Genomic DNA, 19,767 nt, shown 5'->3' with positions numbered 1-19,767 from the left:
GGTCATTCACACCAGCATGGACAATGAATGAGTCATATTTGTACTTGCCTTGGAGTGACCTGAGTGTTTGTGTTATGTGGCGGATCCTAGCGCCCAACAGGCAGCTCACCGTGACCTTCTCCTTGTTCAGCCTGGTGAGTGGGACGTCAGTGTGCCTGACGATAATCGGGTGTGTTGTTTAGCCTTAAGGGCTGTGACTGTTCAGTACACTGGCTTTGTGAGCTATGTGTTGCACGTGTTTTGCTTTGGGGTAGCGGTTGCTTGGGTGAATGCTTTGGAGGTCTCTGCTGCTTAGGCAGATTTTTATTTAGAGCCTCCGAGTATGTTTTTGTGTGTTTATATGTTTGGTTTGCTGTCGTGGTAGGTCTATGTGAGACTGGAATTGTAGTGAGTGTGATTTCCTTCTCCTCCTGACTGGTTACGCCAGTACTGAGTTGAGAGAGCTTAGCGTCCAGTTTGGCTATATGGTTGCATCTCTCACATGTGTTGGAATTTGTTGGGAGGAGGAGAGAGTTGTCTGTGTACATGAGGCAGTTGTAACATTGCCTCAAGATTCCCAGATTCACCAGCTGGACCAGAGAGGAGCTTGACAACTGACCTTTGGACATGCTAGAAATAGTATTGGGAATTCCTTTATAATTGAAAAAAAGGGCCAATGGGGAACAAGGTACTCAAGGGGAGTTTGTGAGGGCGTAGTGCTTTTAATTTTTTTGGTGCTGACTTATATAATTGCTTTAGTGAGCAAGTGCCAGGTAACTTAAATGCAAAAACGACAAACAGTAACTTTCCTTCAAGTGAAACAAGGAAATAAATACAGTAAGCAATGCAGCTATCACTAGGGATCCACAGAAGCACTCATAAATAGGCCCTGGTTAATAGAATCATCTAGTAGGCCAAAAAGAGTGTACAGAAAAAAAAATTCCACAAAATTACTTTAGGACACATGCTGCTGTATCTCTGGCCTTATATGTCCATCACAAGGTAAAGGATGATATATGTTGCTGTTCTGGGACATGTTTGATTTTGCCCATCCTGTGTAGACTTCTGAACACACTTTATTAAAGACAGAGCTATTCAGCCATAGCTTGAGGTGAAAAGTATGAAGGATTTACTAATGTAAATAAAATGTAGCTACATACCTGTGCTGTCATGATTTGAAATCACAGGCTCAAATAATTAATCTTGTTAACTCCACAACTGATTTAAATTACGTAATGCATAAGAAAGTCACTGATACAAAAATATGGATGACCACTCAGTACATGAGAACATTCCTGGAATCTGCCATGATCCTTCTGGGTCTTTCAGGATATAAATATAGAACATCACTGCCAGGATATTGTTTCTGTGGTTTATTTGCCACACATAGTCTGACAAGAGATCGTAATATGCTCATTAGCTCACAGCAGCCAAGTTGTGTGTACCAATATTAGACTGTCTCTGAACATGGAAAAACTGCCTACTCTCCCCGGTGGCACTACCTACTCCTCCTGGAGATGAAGAGCTCCTCTTTCCCTGTTGTAGCTGGCACAGTGATGAAGTGCTTCTCTTTCTCTGGTGACAATGGCCGACAGGAGTAGTGAGGTGCTTCTGGTCCACTGGTGACACTGGCTCACAGTAGTGGTGAGGTGCTCCTCCCTTAGTGACACTGATTCAAAGCAGCAATGAGGTGTTCCACCAGATCTGGTGACACTGACTCACAGCAGTCATGAGGTACTTCTCCCCTAGTAGCACTGATTCTCAGCAGTGGAGAGGTGCTTCTCCATCTCTGGTAACCCTGACTCACACCAGGGGTAAGGTGCTCCTCCATCCCTGGTGACACTGGCTAATAGCAACAGTGGTGAAGTGTCCCTTCTTCTCTAATGACACTTTCTCACTGGACTGCTGATGTGCTCCTCTTTCTTTGGTGACACTGGCTCACAGCAAGAGTGCTGAGGTGCCCCTCCTTTCCTGGTGACATTGGCTCTCAGTAGTGTGGAGGTGCCCCTCCTTCCCTGGTGACACTGGCTAATAGCAGCAGTGGTAGTGTCCCTTCTTCTCTAATGACACTTTCTCACTGGACTGTTGATGTGCTCCTCTTTCTTTGGTGACACTGGCTCACAGCAAGAGTGCTGAGGTGCCCCTCCTTTCCTAGTGACATTGGCTCTCAGTAGTGCTGAGGTGCCCCTCCTTCCCTGGTGACATTGGCTCTCAGTAGTGTTGAGGTGCCCCTCCTTCCCTGGTGACATTGGCTCTCAGTAGTGCTGAGGTGCCCCTCCTTCCCTGGTGACATTGGCTCTCAGTAGTGTTGAGGTGCCCCTCCTTCCCTGGTGACATTGGCTCTCAGTAGTGCTGAGGTGCCCCTCCTTCCCTGGTGACATTGGCTCTCAGTAATGTTGAGGTACCCCTCCTTACCTGATGGCACTGCCTCACAACAGTGAGTAGACAGTACTATCAAGACTTAACAGTACCCAAGTTAAAAGATTTAAATAAATAAACTTAAGGCTGCTATGCAGACCACACACCTGACATCACTGAAAGGCTGCATCATGCACCTCGCAACATGCATCAGTAATTACATAGAAGGCCTAAAGCTTTGAATGTTGCCCAGATATAATACACACCTCAGCACGCAATCAGACTCTGGCTTGTCAGCCCTTTGCTTACTGTTAATACAAGTAGCACAATCAAGTGCTGATCATGCGACTGTTATTCCAGTTTTTAGTATTCCACGTCAGCATATATTTAGCTAATGGCCCCACTAGAGCTATCATGACACAAGAGGCTAAACATGTATTGCAGTCATTTAGTGAAAAGTTATTCTTTAATCTGGATGGATGGGTATGTAACATTTACCCAAAAACAAATCCAATAGGAACAAGCAGAGCTAACATAAATAATCCTGAGGTTCACATCAGTGGGACTTGGCAAGCTCTGCATTGTGCCTAATAGGTGCAAGGTTCACTACAGGCCTCAGGAGACAATAACTAGCTTGAATTAGGTACAGGCATTTGCTCCCTCTTCCTCAATGCTACCCTGACAGAAAAAATAAAACAATTAGCACAGATTATTACATCATGCAGTGACTACACAATGAGAGTTACATTTTTCCTGCATTAGTTTTACCCTATGAAACACAGGTATGGTATTAACCTTGATGTCGTCTGTTGGAAGTGAGCTTCATGCAACTAAGACATAATGTAAACCTAGCATCAACACAGTATATGCTTCAAACAACTGCAATATAACATAAACCTAGCAATAACATGGCAAACACCTCATACAACTAAAATTCTACTTAAACCTAGCAATAACTTGATATATTTGCCAGCTTTGTATTCAAGTCATAAGTACATTTACTTATTTGCCTGGCAACTTTGTAAGTGTGCTGAACACATTACAATGTGCACCTTTTAACATACAATAAAGGATTATGTTTTCTGATTACTTTTGCTCAAAAGCCAATTAAATAATTCCTCTTATGATTGAGATGTGTAAATATACATATACCTCTACCTATAAATCCTATATATATATATATATATATATATATATATATATATATATATATATATATCCCTCCTCTGGGATTCACTGTGACCTTTAAAGTTTGCTATTTTGATAGAGGGATAATTTTTTGTGTCTTTCGGCTTTTCCCGGTTAGGGGTTGCCACAGCGGAACACCGGTCCGCTAATGATTGGCAGTTTTTTTTTTATGTACCGGCTTGCCAGGCCTGACGCACAACCTTCAACTAAGGTATGCCCATTCACGCATGTCTCCACGCAGAAGACACTCTAGCTGAGAATCGAACCGGACAGTGTCTTACTATGAGGCGAGGGATAATAAGTTTCTGATTTCTGTACACCTAGTGTCAAAATGCCAAAAGTTCAGAAGAGCTTTTCCTACAGTTAACCAAATTCTTTCTTTATTAAACAAATCTCAGAGACACTGTATATTGGGATAAATGGTGAAAACATTTTAATCATTTTCACTTTTCGTATTAAGCACTATCCCCCTCCAAAAGCACTTAAGTACTGTAATATTTGATATCCAAGTTTTCCAAACAGCATTCATTTGTATTGTATTTTTCAACAGAAAAAATGTAATTGCAACTACGCTACTGAGTGATTCTCCTGCCAAACGTAAAACACAGATGAATAAAACAAAACAGGAGAACCAGCCACGAAAGTCGTTCAAGATGTAATGACAAACTCCAAATAAAACCAAAAGAATCTTTTATTGCAACAATACGGAAAAGATAAGCGCTTTCGCGTGGGACACCCCATGCTTCTTCAGATAACGTCGTACAACATAAAGAGTCTTTAAATATAAGAATACGCAGGAAAAGACCTATTTTAGAAGCAATTAATCAATTAAAACAGAGTTAATGGTCAAGACTACTAAAAGATACAGTGTTAAGTATTAGATACAGTAAAAGATACAGTGTTAAGTGATAGGTGTATTTAACACTGTATCTTTTAGTAGTCTTGACCATTAACTCTGTTTTAATTGATTAATTGCTTCTAAAATAGGTCTTTTCCCGCGTATTCTTATATTTAAAGACTCTTTATGTTGTACAATGTTATCTGAAGAAGCGTGGGGTGTCCCACGTGAAAGCGGTTATCTTTTCCGTATTGTTGCAATAAAAGATTCTTTTGGTTTTATTTGGAGTTTGTCATTACATCTTGAATGACTTTCGTGGCTGGTTCTCCTGTTTTGTTTTATTCATTTTTCAACAGACTGATGAATTCTGTTTCAGTATGTGGTTGACTGACTCTAGTCAAGTCTCAGTTTAAATTATTATGCTTTAAAGAATAATGACAGATTTGATAAAAAAACACAAGAAAGAATAAACAACTGAAGAATCCATTACCAGGAGTGATGTGTTCTGAGGAACCAACTGTCAGAATCTTTGTTATGTGACCTAGGATAAACACATTGTGGCTTCTATTCTTTAATGCACTTGATACTTACCACCTGTTTAACATGCACGGTTATTACTGTGGCACTCATCATAACCAGGTTGTTATGAGTTCAAGAAATGGATGTCAAGACATATGTCTTGAGCATGAAGCTTGAGAGGTGAACTTTGGCGTCCATGTTGGTTTAGAACACAGAACAACCTGGGTTACGATCAGAGAGACCTGGTCATGATTCTTTGTAGTGCATAGAGCTTTACATACTCTTGTGCACTACAAAAGCTGAAGAAAAAAATGTGCAGTGGCTTAGAAAACTGTATCATACTTACCTGTACCATACAGGAAGTGGCCACTGTTAAAGAGCGGCACAAAGCTGTTAATAGTTTATTCGGCCTTTTCGCCAGACTCTGAGTAAATGTTCAACAGCTTCCTGCTGCTTTACTCTGGTGGCTGCTGACTGTTATTAATGCTCTAGTACAAGTCTAAAGCTTAATAGCACTGAGGGATGCTTAACAAAAGCTTGTTAAGCACATTTCTGAACTGAGGAAGTGCTTAAAAAGCCTGTATTTTCCGTGACTTCAGAGAATAATTACAATATTCTATGTGTTACATGTTTTTTGTTAGCCAGGGTGTAGTAAAAAAACAGCCACATCTTGTGAACTGCAGAGCTTCAAGTCTGGTAATGCAGAGCGATGATTTCTGCTGCTTTAGAAAATGCAGATTGTACACATGGAGTAGAACATAATCCAGCTGTGTGCTTTAAAGGCAGAGCCTATCAAATTATATATTCCTGATATTGGTATAAACTGGGTGTACAATGTACAGACCATTGGAATATTTCCAGTCCAATGTGTACAGTCAGTTTAAACAATGACTGATTCAGAAGCTATCCCGATTTTAAAAGAACTGGTATTGTGAATAAGTGTTTCTTTTTCCTTTTTTAAACTGTAGCTTGATTTTTTTATTCTGCTTGTCTATGTATTGATTTTATCAATACAATAAAAAATGAATGTTTTATTTAGCAGGCTTTATTGAGTTACTTTCGAACATACAACACTGCCTGTTACAGTTTCATTAATTTAAAGCAGCTACTTATTTTTAAGAATGTGTAAAAGCATATTAAAACCATCGTTGCAGCTGTATCATGTTTTTGTTGTATCATACATACCAAATATTCTATGGAAATGTCTGCATCAGTTTTTCTAGCTGTAAGTCAGCACTTTCTTTACTTGGTACATCGTCTTTCAGTGTGATCACACATTTTTGCAGTAGTGTGAACTGGACCGCTACTTCTTCACTTGTTGCACTATTTTATTTGCTTTAAACACCAAATTACATTCATGTCTTTCTTGCTAAGCAGGATTTAACTTTCCTTGAACAGAGTAAGTATTTTGTAGAACTAAGAGACCAACTGAACTATTTGGTTTTACAGTATGTGGTGTTTGGGATGGAACTATTATCAAATTCCTCAGTGATGCTCCATGAATAACTTTGACCTTTGTCTTTTAAAGGGTTGCAACATGAAGGCATCTTCCGAGTGCCTGGCTCACAGGTAGAAGTCAACGACATTCGAAATGCTTTTGAGAGAGGTAACTATTAAATCAGAGAACTGCACATTGATGAGGGCTGGGAAAGGCCAAACATTAACACAGCTCTCCAAAATAGACTATTTTAAAAGGCTCACTTCTTTATTCTCATTATTATTTAAATTATCATTGTGTTTGTTATTTACAATTATTTTAATCTGTACCAAAGAGTTCTAGTTATTCATTCATTTTTTGACAAACTCTCCATGTTATAATTCATTATTCTGAGAGTGTGATCATAATTCCTTTTATTTATGAATAGAACTGTTTTGTATAAAACAACATAATGCAGTGGATGTGGAATAATGTTTCGCAAAACTTATTCTGAGTCAAAGCTAGTTGCAGAATATGTTTATGAGTAGTGTTTTGGAAACCAGACTTAAAGCAGGAGAAATGTGCACCTGGATCACCCTAAAACTAGGCCAGTGAAGGGAAGAAGGCTTCTCATTTCAGGGGGAACACTGGGTCAGGATAACCCTCTACCAAAGGCGTGTGTATTAGTGCCTGAATGCACTTGAGATCAGCTTTAAAGTGATTGCACATGGGAAAAAGGGAGAAAAAATTATTTACTTTTGATTACTAGAAAATGTGACTAGACAGAGCCCTTTTTAGGGGAAGTCCTCTGCATTACACACATTAGTACAGATATTCAACATGAGTTAACAGCAGATATATACTTTTTTAACATGCAAGTAGCTGCATTTTAATATGTAAGTACAACATTAGGTACATTATGAATATAGGTTCGTAGGTTCATAGGTTCATTGCTATTTACTAGGCTAATGACCACAGGGGCCTTTTTAAGCCTAGCCATGTATCCCAAATCTCTGACAAGTTCTGATACCCTTGATAAGTGTATGCATGGCCTGGGAGATGAACCATTTACAGGTTACCTCTGTCCATTAGAGACATATCATTCAACATGTTTTATCTACATGCACACTTGTAGAATATTCACTATGTTAATAATGTTTTTTTGTTCCTTTTCTGCTTCATTCTTTTCATCTATCTCAGTGCTCCTGTCCATTGCTAGGTCTATAACCCACTCCTATCTCCCCTTCTTGTAATGGGTTGAGCAGTTTGCTGGTCTTATCATAATAGGCCTTTACAGCCAAACGCTTTTTCAGGAGTTGAGCTTTCACTGCTTTGTTGTTGTTAGCATATGGAGCCAACAGATTGCGACTGATTGTTAGTGTGGTTCTGGTTTGTCTCGACATAAGTCTCTGGGTATGTGAATCAAGATGATTATTGTGAGGAATGTTTCTGAGATTCAGGAGATTTAGAAACACATTGGTATTGGCTCATTTTGATTTCTGTAACAGCTATTTTGCACTTTGAACTGCACGCACCAAGCCATTTGACTTCAGGTATTCAGCACTACTCATAATCTCATAATATGAACAAAGTCCTACATTTCAGCAAATCTTTTGAATTGCACTTGTAAACTATGCACCATTGTCAGAAATGACTTTGTGCGGACTACACTGCTAGAAAAATGTCTCTTCACCTTAGTAATGACATTACTAGATGTAAGATTAAGAATTAGGTCAATCTCAAACCAATTTGAATAAGAGTCTGCTAATACCAAGTAATGCTAATCATTCCACTCAAAGATATCTATGGCTACTGTTGACCAAGATAGTTCAGGAATCTGCCTTAACTGAAGTGGTTCTTTTTGTTGATGCGGTTTAATACTATTACAAAAAGAACAAGATGAAAGTTCTCTCTCAATGTCTTTTGCTATACAAGGCTAAAATGCGAGTCTTCTCGCCCTTCTTTTGGTAGAATTAGTTCCTGAGTGGCCACGATGCAAGATGTACTCTTGTTACAAGGATTTTGGAACAATAACTTTTGAACCTTTCATGATGATATTATCTTCCATCAAAATCTCATCTCTGCAAGGAAAATACTGTACTTCTACTGGTATACAAGATTGCTTAGAAGGCCATCCTTGACTGAGGAAATGGTTAAGCTTCTGGAAAATTGGATCTGAAGCTGCATGAATTCTAGGCTCATCAAGGTGTGTGGAAGAAATGTTTCTCACTTCCATGACTTCAAAATCATGTTTCTCATTTTAATGCTATTCAGTGACTTTTCTGCGCAATTTGGATAAAGTATCAGCAAGATAAAGAAGTTTGATTTTTGTATAAACAAGATTGAAATTGTACTTTTGCAATTTGAGCATCATGCATTGCAATCTAGCAGGACCTGTGTGCATTGGCTTTCTCAAAATCCCGACTAAAGGTTGGTGGTCAGTCTAAGTTTGAATAGGTCTGCCATAAACCTTTTAAACCTTCAATTGTGCCATAACTTTAATGCTTCACTTTATGTTAAATATTGAAAAGACTGCATTGAATTATTGTCTTCTTTTAGTAGCAATGTGACAACTCTATTTGTAAATAACATGGAACTTATTTGAAACTTGTTACTAACCTTGAAATTATTTGAAATTTGTTTAATGAACTGTATAGTCTGTGACTTTTGTAAAAGTAAATGTAACTTGCAACTCTTAGAGCTTTTCTCCCCGGGCCTCCACTGAAAACGGGCTCTTCTAGGCCCAGTGGACTTCCCCAGTCATCAAACTTAAAAAAATAATAAATAAAATAAATAAATATAATCATGGAACTTCGAATATGCAAACACAATTGCTAAAAGTTATTTCTCTAGCTGAGCATACTGCATCTCGGTTTGGGTTGGAGTTCTCAATGCATAGGCTACTGGTCTACCCTCTTGAAGAATGACTGCACCAACGCAAACTTAGAAGCATCACAGGAAAGAGTTACTGGTTTGTGAATATCATAGTATCTTAAAGTAGGTGAACTGGAAATTCTCTGTTTCAGGACATCAAATGCTCTGTGGTGTTGTTCTGACCAGGACCAAGATATAGCTTTGCATGCCAGGTCTCTGAGCAGTGATGAAAGTTGTCTCATATCTGGAATGAACTTGCCAAAATAGTTGATCACACAAAGAAAACATTGTAGGGCTTGGACATTGTTTGGAGCTGTTATCTCAAGAATAGTTGTTTGCTTGGAAGGATCTGTCCGTAAGCCTGAACTGGTAAACAAATGACCAACATAAGTAACTTCTCATAACCTGAATTTACATATCTGAGGATTCAGCATAAGATTGACTTCGCAAGCTCTTTCTAGAACTTTCTTGAGGTTTCTGTCATGTTCGACTTCACCGTTGTCACCTACAAGAATATCATTACTATAATAGCACATGGATAACCAGAAAACATTTGCTCCATTGTTTACTGAAAGACTTCACTGGCAAAATGTATCCCAAATGGCATGCTTGGAAATCTGTACCTTCTGACTAGTGTACTGAATGTGGTTAGCAATGAAGATTTTCATCAAGTAAAATTTGCCAAAATTTACTTTTTGCATCTAAGACAGAAAAAACAGTGGCATTTGGCATAAGAGCAGCAACTTCTTTGACTGTACACATTGGGTGATGAGCTTCAAATCTCTTGGATCAATACATATTCTAATATCATCTGAGCTTTTTGTATGAGCTACCACCATGGAGGATACCCATTCAGTTAGTTCTTCAACTGGACAAATTACTCCTTGCTGTATCATTCTGTCTAGCTCAACCTTAACTCTGTTCTGCATAGCTACTGGAACTTTCTGTGCTGCTGTGGTAACTGGGCTTACTTCAGGGTCTAGCTTTATGGAGTACACAACTGGGAGTTTGCATAGTTTGTCTTCAAAAAGATCAGCATAGTTAGAAAAAATAATCTGTGTGAAATTTGAGATGTTATCCTTCAAGCTTACATGGTGGACTTCCTTATGAAATGAAAACAGTTCCATTTTCAAACTGTCTCTAAGGCCTCATAATGACTGTACATGTCTCTTGACTACGTAAAATTGCAAGTCATAGCAGTTCCCAGCAAAATAATGTAAAAGGACTACTCAGCCTTCAGTTTGAATTTCTTCACCATAAGCACCATAAGCTTCCTACACTTTGCCAAATCAATCTTCTCACCAGCTTTTACTTTAGCAAATATTTCTGCTGACATAACATTGCACTTTGAACCAGTATCTACTTTGAGCTCCATGGGCCATTCATTAATACGAACGGTACAACATACTTCATTCTTTGCCCACAAATTTACTGCATTGACTATTTCACCAAACACAGACACACCATCAACATAAAAAGTAAGGTCACAGTTTCCTAACTGATAAACTTGCCTCTTTGAATGCTCTTTTTTAATAAAATAATGAATCTCTTTTGATTTACAAAACATTTTGAAATTATTCCACATTTGTGGCACTCTTCTCTTTTAGGTTCATGATTACCTCCATGATCGTGGCAGTTGACTATGGGGCTAGGTGGGGACACATTCTTTGATTTAGATGACTCAACCTGGTGCTTCGCTGAGCATGTGTACTTCACAGACCATGCTCTAGAACTTGCTAGAAAGGCTCTGGGTTTCACTGAAGCTGCCCGTCCCTTAGGTGTGTATGTTTTAACCACGTGCTGCATATTTTCTACATTAGCACCCTTGTAGTGTCTTCCAGTGCTGTTTTCATTTGTAAGCATATTTGTGTGCTTTTCTGTGAGCTCATATATCTGACAAATCTCTATGGTCTTATTCAAAGTTAAATCACCATCTCGAAGCAAAATCTTTCTCACTGCATCATCTTTAATACCACACACAAGCCTGTCTTTTATCAACTCATCTCAGATCACCAAATCTGCACATTTTAGCCTTATTTCTCAAGTCAGTTATATATGCTGCAGTAGTTTCACCGGGCTTTTGATCCCTTGTGTAAAATAAGTGTCTTTCCATTGTAATATTAATTTGGGGTTACACATTTCTCTAAATTTACATTTTAAACACTCAGGATTCTACCGCATTTCAGCTGGTACCACTATATGGTGGTTTCCCCCTCCCCTGCATACATAGCAGGTGCATACACAAATACACACTCTCTTTAAATGGCTTCTGAATCAGCTAAATTAAGCAGAATAAATGCCTTTGCATGTGCATCTTTGTCAGAAAAAGCAGCCTGTATGAAAATATTGTACTCTTGCTCAAACACTTTCCAATTTTCTGCAATATTGTTATCAAACACAAGTGGACTTGGTCTGCAAAATTCTTCTGCCATGCCAGCAAATTATGTGTAAACACAATGCAAATATGGCCTTGTAATTATGTACAAATATGCACACACACCAGGTATTTGTAATAACATTCAAATGTACAGTAAACTCTTTGAAAGACTGTACTCTGTAAAATTTCTTTGAAATGGCTGTACTTTGTGAAATAACTGTACTGTAATATTGCACACACTTGCCAACACTTTGCACACTTCAGATATTTCGCATAGCTTTAGTTAATGTGAAAAAGTAGCACATAGTGAAAAAAAAGGTAATTTTCCCTTTTCCATACATTTTATGCGATTCAGATTTTGTTTCAAACATTTTCGTAATTATTTCAAATATTTTTATCAATATGCCACAGTTTCGGATAGTTTGTTTAAATAGAAATTAATTTTGAGCATTCTGAGTGCTTTGTTTTATATTCGTTGAGTACCTGGCTTTCATTTCTGACTTGTTTGCAAGTCATTTGAGCAGTAGGGATGATCCACTCCTGTTTATTCCTCCAACTTTAACTGTGCCCCCTCATGGTTCTGAATCTGGATCCCACTTCCGACACCATGTTGCTCATCTTGTATATCTGAATAAGACGATGAGTCTTGGGTGTTCATTTTAGTGCTTTATTATGTGCAAACACATCAGGTCAGATAGTAAGAACATTAAACTTAAATGAATTAACTGACTGACTAGTATACACATCCATGTTTACACCTTGACTGCTTACTACAAAATGGCACTCTTGCTTGCACATGCTCAGTACTTATATGCATGTGCCTGCTGACTGGAAAGCTTCTTAAAGGTATTTTACACACTCTGATCTACACAAGCCACCTAGATAAATGTCCTTCCCCCTGAGATGGGCATTCTCATCTATCCTTGACAGTGCCTGAGTTGCCCAACCTGCTAACTGAACCCAACTCACCTAGGCCGTAGTTAGGGCTTCATCCATATAAGTCATGGTGCCAGCCATAAGAATAAATATTTGAGAGTTTTCTGATATTTGTTTGATGTGATGGAGTGGAAAGGAACTTAATGTGGTGAAGTTTGGTACATGATGTGAAATTTCCTAGTATTTCCCTTACCAGCTTCATGGATAAGGGCGTCCAAAGGCAATGTACAAATTGCCTCATATGTACTGACAACCAGTTAAATTTCAAACAAACTGATATAGTATGTGGGAAATATATTTACACAATGTCACTGGAGGCAAAGCTCTCAGAAAAAAAAACACTCCTAATGTCAAACAGGTTGTCAGTAGTAAACACTCTGCATCCCTCACACAATTCAAAGGAGACACATAGACCTACATATGCTGAGGCCCTTAAAAGTAACCTTCCTAAAGGCCCAAAGACTTTCTAGACAAAGTACGCATAAGAAATACCCTCAGCAGCTGGGAATGCACTATTTCAAAACAGCACCCACATTAACACATACAGCCACATCTCATGGAGCCTCTATTTCTAAGACCATAAGGCAAGCCACCGCATAATCCAACGTTCTAGTCATTGAGACTGCATTGTGAGAAACACTGATGTCTCTCGCACCAGGCTGAGTAAAGAGAAAGTCACAGTCAATTGCTTAGCAGGGGCCAGTATCTGCCACATTACTTAAGCACTCAGGTCATTGGACCACAAGTACCAGTATGACTCAGTCATAGTCCATGTGGGTGCAAATGACCTAAGATGTACCTCCCTAGACTATATGAAGAGAAACAACATGGAGCTGTCAGAATATGTGTCCCAAACTGATATGAGCCTTGTATAGCAAAGCATTTTACCTTCTCCAAGTATGATGTCACAATACAAACAGAAGATGACTGACTTTAATAATTGTCTTAGTCTTTGGTGTCATTCTAAGGGGGTGCAATTATTTGTCAGCATGGAAGGAGATGGTCAACAGACCACATTGCTATGCCAGGTAATGCCTGCACCTCTCCTCTCTAGGCTTTTGAATATTAGCTAAAACACTGTCCTCCCCTGTAATGGCTTTTTTAGGCAATGCCAAATTAAAAGTAATTCTGACACAGCAAATCAAAACCAAGAAAATCTAACAGTGTTACTGCTGAATGCTAAGAGTTTAAACAAAAAAACTCTACTCTCTATAAGCTCTCCTTACCTTAGAGAAAGCTGACGTCTGTGTGGTCGCTGAGAAATGGTTTAAAGCCATAGAGAGCACAGTGGTAGTGCAAGGCTATTATGCCTTCTACACACTTAGACGAACTATTACACAGACAGAGACTAAAGGTGACTTGGATTTATATCAAAAATAAATATATCTAAAGGCTGGTCAAACATTACAATGCACTTGAGCTTCTTTGCATTCAAATCACCATATGCAAAATTCCAAATTACTTCCTTGCAAGCTATAGGTTCCACTCTGTGACCCAGGAAACCCAAAATGTATTTAAATTTATTAGAAACACTCACCATCCAATCCAATACCATATTCATGGGCAACTTTAATTACTCCACTATTAACTGGCAGTCATATAGGACACCAAATGTACTGTACAGAGATTCATGGATTTTGTAAACAGAGACTCCTTGGACCAGATTGTCAGTACATCAAGCAGGGGAGCAAACATAGTGGATCTGGTGTACCCCCCATTGTAATGTCTTCTCTGATTTGGTCAGACAACAAAATGGTCTCCTTTGAAGTAAAAATAAAACCTGGACCCATAGCCTTACTCTAAGGCTAACTTCCTACTATTAAATGATAACCTGGCAACATTTCAAGCCACCATAAACCCTGAGAACACTGTTACCTACGTGGAACTGTTTACAGAAATGCTATACAAGCATGTTAATAGCTGCATAGAGGCAGCTGTGCCCACCAGGAAGAAGTACAGAACAAACTCAAAAAATAACCCACCATGGCGGAATCACAACATCAGTAGGCTGTATAACAGAAGGAAGAAACTCATGGCAAAAATCAGGAGGTGCATCACCTAGCAGGATAAAAGAACCCTCATCAAACTAAACAAACAACTCAGCGAACAAATAAAGTATACCTAAGCCAAATGTAAGGTAAATTTTGGCCTCCCAGTCCAAGGACAACCACAAGACATTCTTTAGCTATGTCCTCATTCTCAAAGGCAATGCACAATTATGTACAGAGCTCCTTGTTAATGGAGCCACCCATACTGAGCCAAAATATATAGCAAACCTACTAGCTGATAAATTCAGCTCCAACCTTAGACCTCTCTCCCCCTCAACCTTCCCTCAGGAAATACCATCAAATATAACTCCCCCTGCTATCATTAGGGAAAAGGTCCTTAATGCTTTTTCAAAGGCCAACAACATTGCATTGATGGGCCCAGGCAATATCCCAGAATGCCTTCTAAATAGCCTGAAACATGACCTACCAGGTCCTATGGAATTGTTATTTAACTATAATCTCCAAGCAGTCTTCATGCCTCGGGCATGGAGAAGAGCAACAGTCATCCCTGTGCAGAAAGATGGGCCATCTACAGACCCTGGGAACTACAGACTCATACCTCTCACAAGTCTCATCTGCAAAGCCATGGAAAGAGTTATCATGCAAATAATAATGATATAGGAAATTTCCAGACACTGGACCTAAAGCAAACTGGCTTTGTCAAGGGCAGGTTGTGCCTAATCAACATGGTGGACTTCTTTCAGAAAGCCACCAAAGCAATGGATGAGTGTAAAATGGCTCACACTGACTACCTTGACTTGGCCAAGGCATTTGACACAATACCCCTCTCGGACATTGCTGACAACTTCAAGAGGTTAGGTATAAACCCTTATGTCACCTAGTTGATAGCCAGATGGCTCACATACAAGACCCAGGAAGCCAGAATTGAGGAGTCCACCTTTGAAAAGAGGCCAGTCACAAGCAGAATCCCTCAGAGATCAGGTTTTTGAAGTCAAGGCCAATATCAATGGCCTCTTGCTGACTAAATTTGCAGATGATTGCAAATTAGGAGTGGTTATAGAATCCTCCACAGACACAAATGTCAGAAGTGCTGACACAGAAAAACAACTGGTGTCAGAGTGATGGACTAAAACTAAATGCCAAGAAATGCATAACGGTATCCTTCAGGAAGTCATTCACCTCTGGTAACTATCATATTGATAACACTCCACTAAGAGTTGACCCAGTAGTCAGGGACTTGGGGACGCAAATAGACAGTAATCTAGCCTTTGACCATCAAGTGTCTATAGTAGTGACAAAAATCACTCTATGATGTACAACTTATAAACAAAGCTATGGCATCTAGGTCCAAGGAAGTCATTGTTCCACTGTATTCAGCATTCATCAGGCCTGTAATTGAGTACAAATCCTTCTTTGGTATGTACCTAACCAGGCATATCCAACAATTGGAACGTACACAGAGGTTTCTCACTAAAAGAATACAGAGTGTAAATAATACGTCATATGCAGACCGCTTCAAGGCCCTATCCCTGTATTTTGTCTCCTACAGGCTGTTGAGGGGAGATTTATGCCTAGCGTACAAGGCATTGTCAGACCCCTCCCTGATGGACCTCTGCATGTCAGCAAAACAAACAGCAACAGAATTACCCATTTTAAAGCCTTAAACCTTGTCTGTGATATAAACTGGATCTTCTTGTAGAAACACATATCCCAGAGACTACCCCTTTTCTGGAACAGGCTCCCCATCTATGTGAAGCAGAGTTCCTCCCTAACTCAATTCAAGTGAAAGTTGCACAATTGAATGGGGAACTGGAAATGCATCTCTGGTTTGGCATCTATGTTTGTAATGGACACAGACAGCCTATAAATGGTTCATCTCGCAGACCCCTGCTTGTAAATGCTTTATCTCCCAAGGCCCTGCTTACACTTATCAAGGGTACCAGAATTTGTCAGAGATGTGGGATACATGGCTAGGTTTAAAAAGGTCCTTGTTGGTGTTAGTCTAGTCAACACCTATGAACCTATGAATCAATGAGTAGGGCAACTTTGCTGCTGGTTATGTTTTTACTGAAATCTTAATTTGTTGCTTGGACGAATTTTCTTTTTTTTCCTGAAGTTGCTAGGATTGAGTTCCAATGTTTTGCAGCATTTACAGTAATAGATTGGTTAGCTCCAACTAGATGACTATCTTTAGCACACCAGACAGTAATGTGTTTTATTGACACAATTAGGTTCAAACATTACAGTTTTATTATAACTTTGTTTGAATTTAGCTAGCTGAAAGGACTGTAAGTTAGTACAAATTGACGAGACATAAAGGAGGCATCAGAGAAGAAACTGTGTGGGTTGTCGTTCTGTGCACTTGATCTGTTAAGAAAGGTTTAACTTTGAAAAGTAGTCCTAGTTTACGGTTTTTTAAATATATCAGTTGGCTGTGCCATTCAAGTCTTACATTTTGGTCAATTATATTTCCTAGCAGTTCTGTATTGCTTGTGATATATCATGGCCAGTTGATGTTAAACTAAGAAACCACAGAAATCAGGCAGGTTTGGATACACCTGGTCAATCCTGAGACTTGCAGTAATAACAATGACAGCCATATCCTGAGACTTGCAGTGATAACAGTGACAGCCATATCCTGAGACTTGCAGTGATAACAATGACAGCCATATCCTGAGACTTGAAGTGATAACAGTGACAGCCATATCCTGTGACTTACAGTGATAACAATGACAGCCATATCCTGAGACTTGCAGTGATAACAGTGACAGCCATATCCTGAGACTTACAGTGATAACAATGACAGCCATATCCTGAGACTTACATTGATAATGACAGCCATATCCTGAGACTTGCAGTGATAACAGTGACTGCCATATCCTGAGACTTGCAGTGATAACAATGACAGCCATATCCTGAGACTTACATTGATAATGACAGCCATATCCCGAGACTTGCAGTGATAACAGTGACTGCCATATCCTGAGACTTGCAGTGATAACAATGACAGCCATATCCTGAGACTTACATTGATAATGACAGCCATATCCCAAGACTTGCTGTGATAACAGTGACTGCCATATCCTGAGACTTGCAGTGATAACAATGACGGCCATATCCTGAGACTTACATTGATAATGACAGCCATATCCTGAGACTTGCAGTGATAACAGTGACAGCCATATCCTGAGACTTGCAATGATAACAGTGACTGCCATATCCTGAGACTTGCAGTGATAACAGTGATTGCCATATCCTGAGACTTGCAGTGATAACAATGACAGCCATATCCTGAGACTTACATTGATAATGACAGCCATATCCCGAGACTTGCAGTGATAACAGTGACTGCCATATCCTGAGACTTGCAGTGATAACAATGACAGCCATATCCTGAGACTTGCAGTGATAACAGTGACAGCCATATCCTGAGACTTGCAGTGATAACAGTGACTGCCATATCCTGAGACTTGCAGTGATAACAATGACAGCCATATCCTGAGACTTGCAATGATAACAGTGACTGCCATATCCTGAGACTTGCAGTGATAACAATGACAGCCATATCCTGAGACTTACATTGATAATGACAGCCATATCCCGAGACTTGCAGTGATAACAGTGACTGCCATATCCTGAGACTTGCAGTGATAACAATGACAGCCATATCCTGAGACTTGCAGTGATAACAGTGACAGCCATATCTTGAGACTTGCAATGATAACAGTGACAATCATAACCACTTGAGCTGGATGATCACCTCACTGCTGGTAGATGCATAAACCACAAATTACAGGCACTACTTACACTAGAGGTACTTTATTGTTGCAAGCAAAATAGAAGGGAGGAGCACAAAGTATCTAGACTGAATTAACCTTCCAGCCACAGATATTTCACATTTTGCGCACTTTCATCCCTGTGCATGTTTCATTTAAGAACGATCATAGTGCATTTATTATAATCAAATATACTTTAGGGAATTCAGCTGTAAATATACATGAACTGGAATTAACTAGACAGTTTTAAGAAACAAAGATCAGTAGTTTTGGATTGGCTGGCCTCGTATCATGTGCACAGGAATCATTCAACAAGTGTTACATTTTTGATTTATCTGACAAATAATTACTTTTTGAAGTCCTGCCTTAAGTAACAATCACTCTGTTTTGTTTTTCTTGTTTCAGGTGAAGACCCTCTGGCTGATGATCAGACCAGACCCAGTATTGATACTGTGGCTGGAGTCCTCAAACTTTACTTTCGGGGCCTTGAAAAACCAGTCTTCCCAAAAGACAAATTCAATGACTTAATTGGCTGCATCCGTGAGTAGTTTTTCCATAAACTGCTGTTTATTTTTTTGAATGTGTATGAAGATTAATGAAGGATGAATATAGTCATAAGGAAGTGTTTGCCTTAAAAGTCAGTCTGGGCATCTCTAGTGCCTAAAAGGAGGCACACTGTGTAGTTGTACTGTAGGCTTGGACTGGGTTTGATTTAGAAGTTCAGCTGGTAAGAAATGAGTCTGGAACATGATTGTTACATGGCTGTACTCCCACATAAAGACAGGCAGTGTTTTGGGTCTGCTGGTATCACAGCTCCTGTTCTGAGTCATGCATTACTATTCATGTGGAAGTCTAATTCCTTCCTTCCTGCTATTAGTGAGGTGTGAAGGGCTATTGCCTGGGGAAATTTCAGGGGAAAAGAATGGCATGATGGGATACTTGTGTAATGACCATAAGTACTCTCAGGTTTGACACTGCATCTGAGTATCTGAAGAATAAGTAACACGTGAGACTTTAGAAGTCAGTGGAATACTGGCCACAGGCAAAACTGGAAAGCAGTCTGTAATCCAAATCCAGCACCACAAAGAATATCTATATTTTAATTTAGTGCTTTCATCACATTATTCCCCTATTTATTTATTTGCATTTGTTTGCTGGGATAGTCCAGTGGGCCAAGGTAAGCCCATTTTCAGTGGAGGCCCAGGGAGAAAAGCTCCAGGCATAGTACAACTATTACATAGTACAATAATAGAATTGTGCGGAAATACATTATACATATACTGAAAGTAATATGGTAGCACATTGTACAGATAATATAAATCAATACATTACATGTGAGCAACATAGCAATATATTATATATGAGCAACATAGTACAATCCAGTACAGCAACATACAAAGTACAGTCCAGTGCAGTAGAGTAGCATACAATAGGTCAATATAAGACCGCTCATTAGCGGATTAGATCTCGGCTCATAGCACTATGTTTAGCAGTGG

The 19,767-nt window shown here is 39.3% G+C and overlaps 1 protein-coding gene across 1 annotated transcript in view; it reads left to right on the top strand.

Moving 5' to 3' along the window:
• The window catches only part of LOC122808355 (SLIT-ROBO Rho GTPase-activating protein 3-like), an 881,720-nt gene that overhangs the window by 632,113 nt on the left and 229,840 nt on the right, over positions 1-19,767 (top strand). The window contains exons 14-15 of the mRNA XM_044079321.1: positions 6,411-6,488; positions 18,677-18,811. Coding sequence (XP_043935256.1) covers positions 6,411-6,488; positions 18,677-18,811 — 213 coding nt within the window. The remainder of the gene's footprint in view (positions 1-6,410; positions 6,489-18,676; positions 18,812-19,767) is intronic.

Source organism: Protopterus annectens, chromosome 8.part0 (genome assembly GCF_019279795.1).
Source record: "Protopterus annectens isolate FY-2018-M chromosome 8.part0, PAN1.0, whole genome shotgun sequence".
Lineage (NCBI taxonomy): Eukaryota > Metazoa > Chordata > Ceratodontiformes > Protopteridae > Protopterus > Protopterus annectens.
The sequence above is the reverse complement of the archived record's forward strand: the minus strand, read 5'-3'. Positions and strand labels throughout refer to the sequence as shown.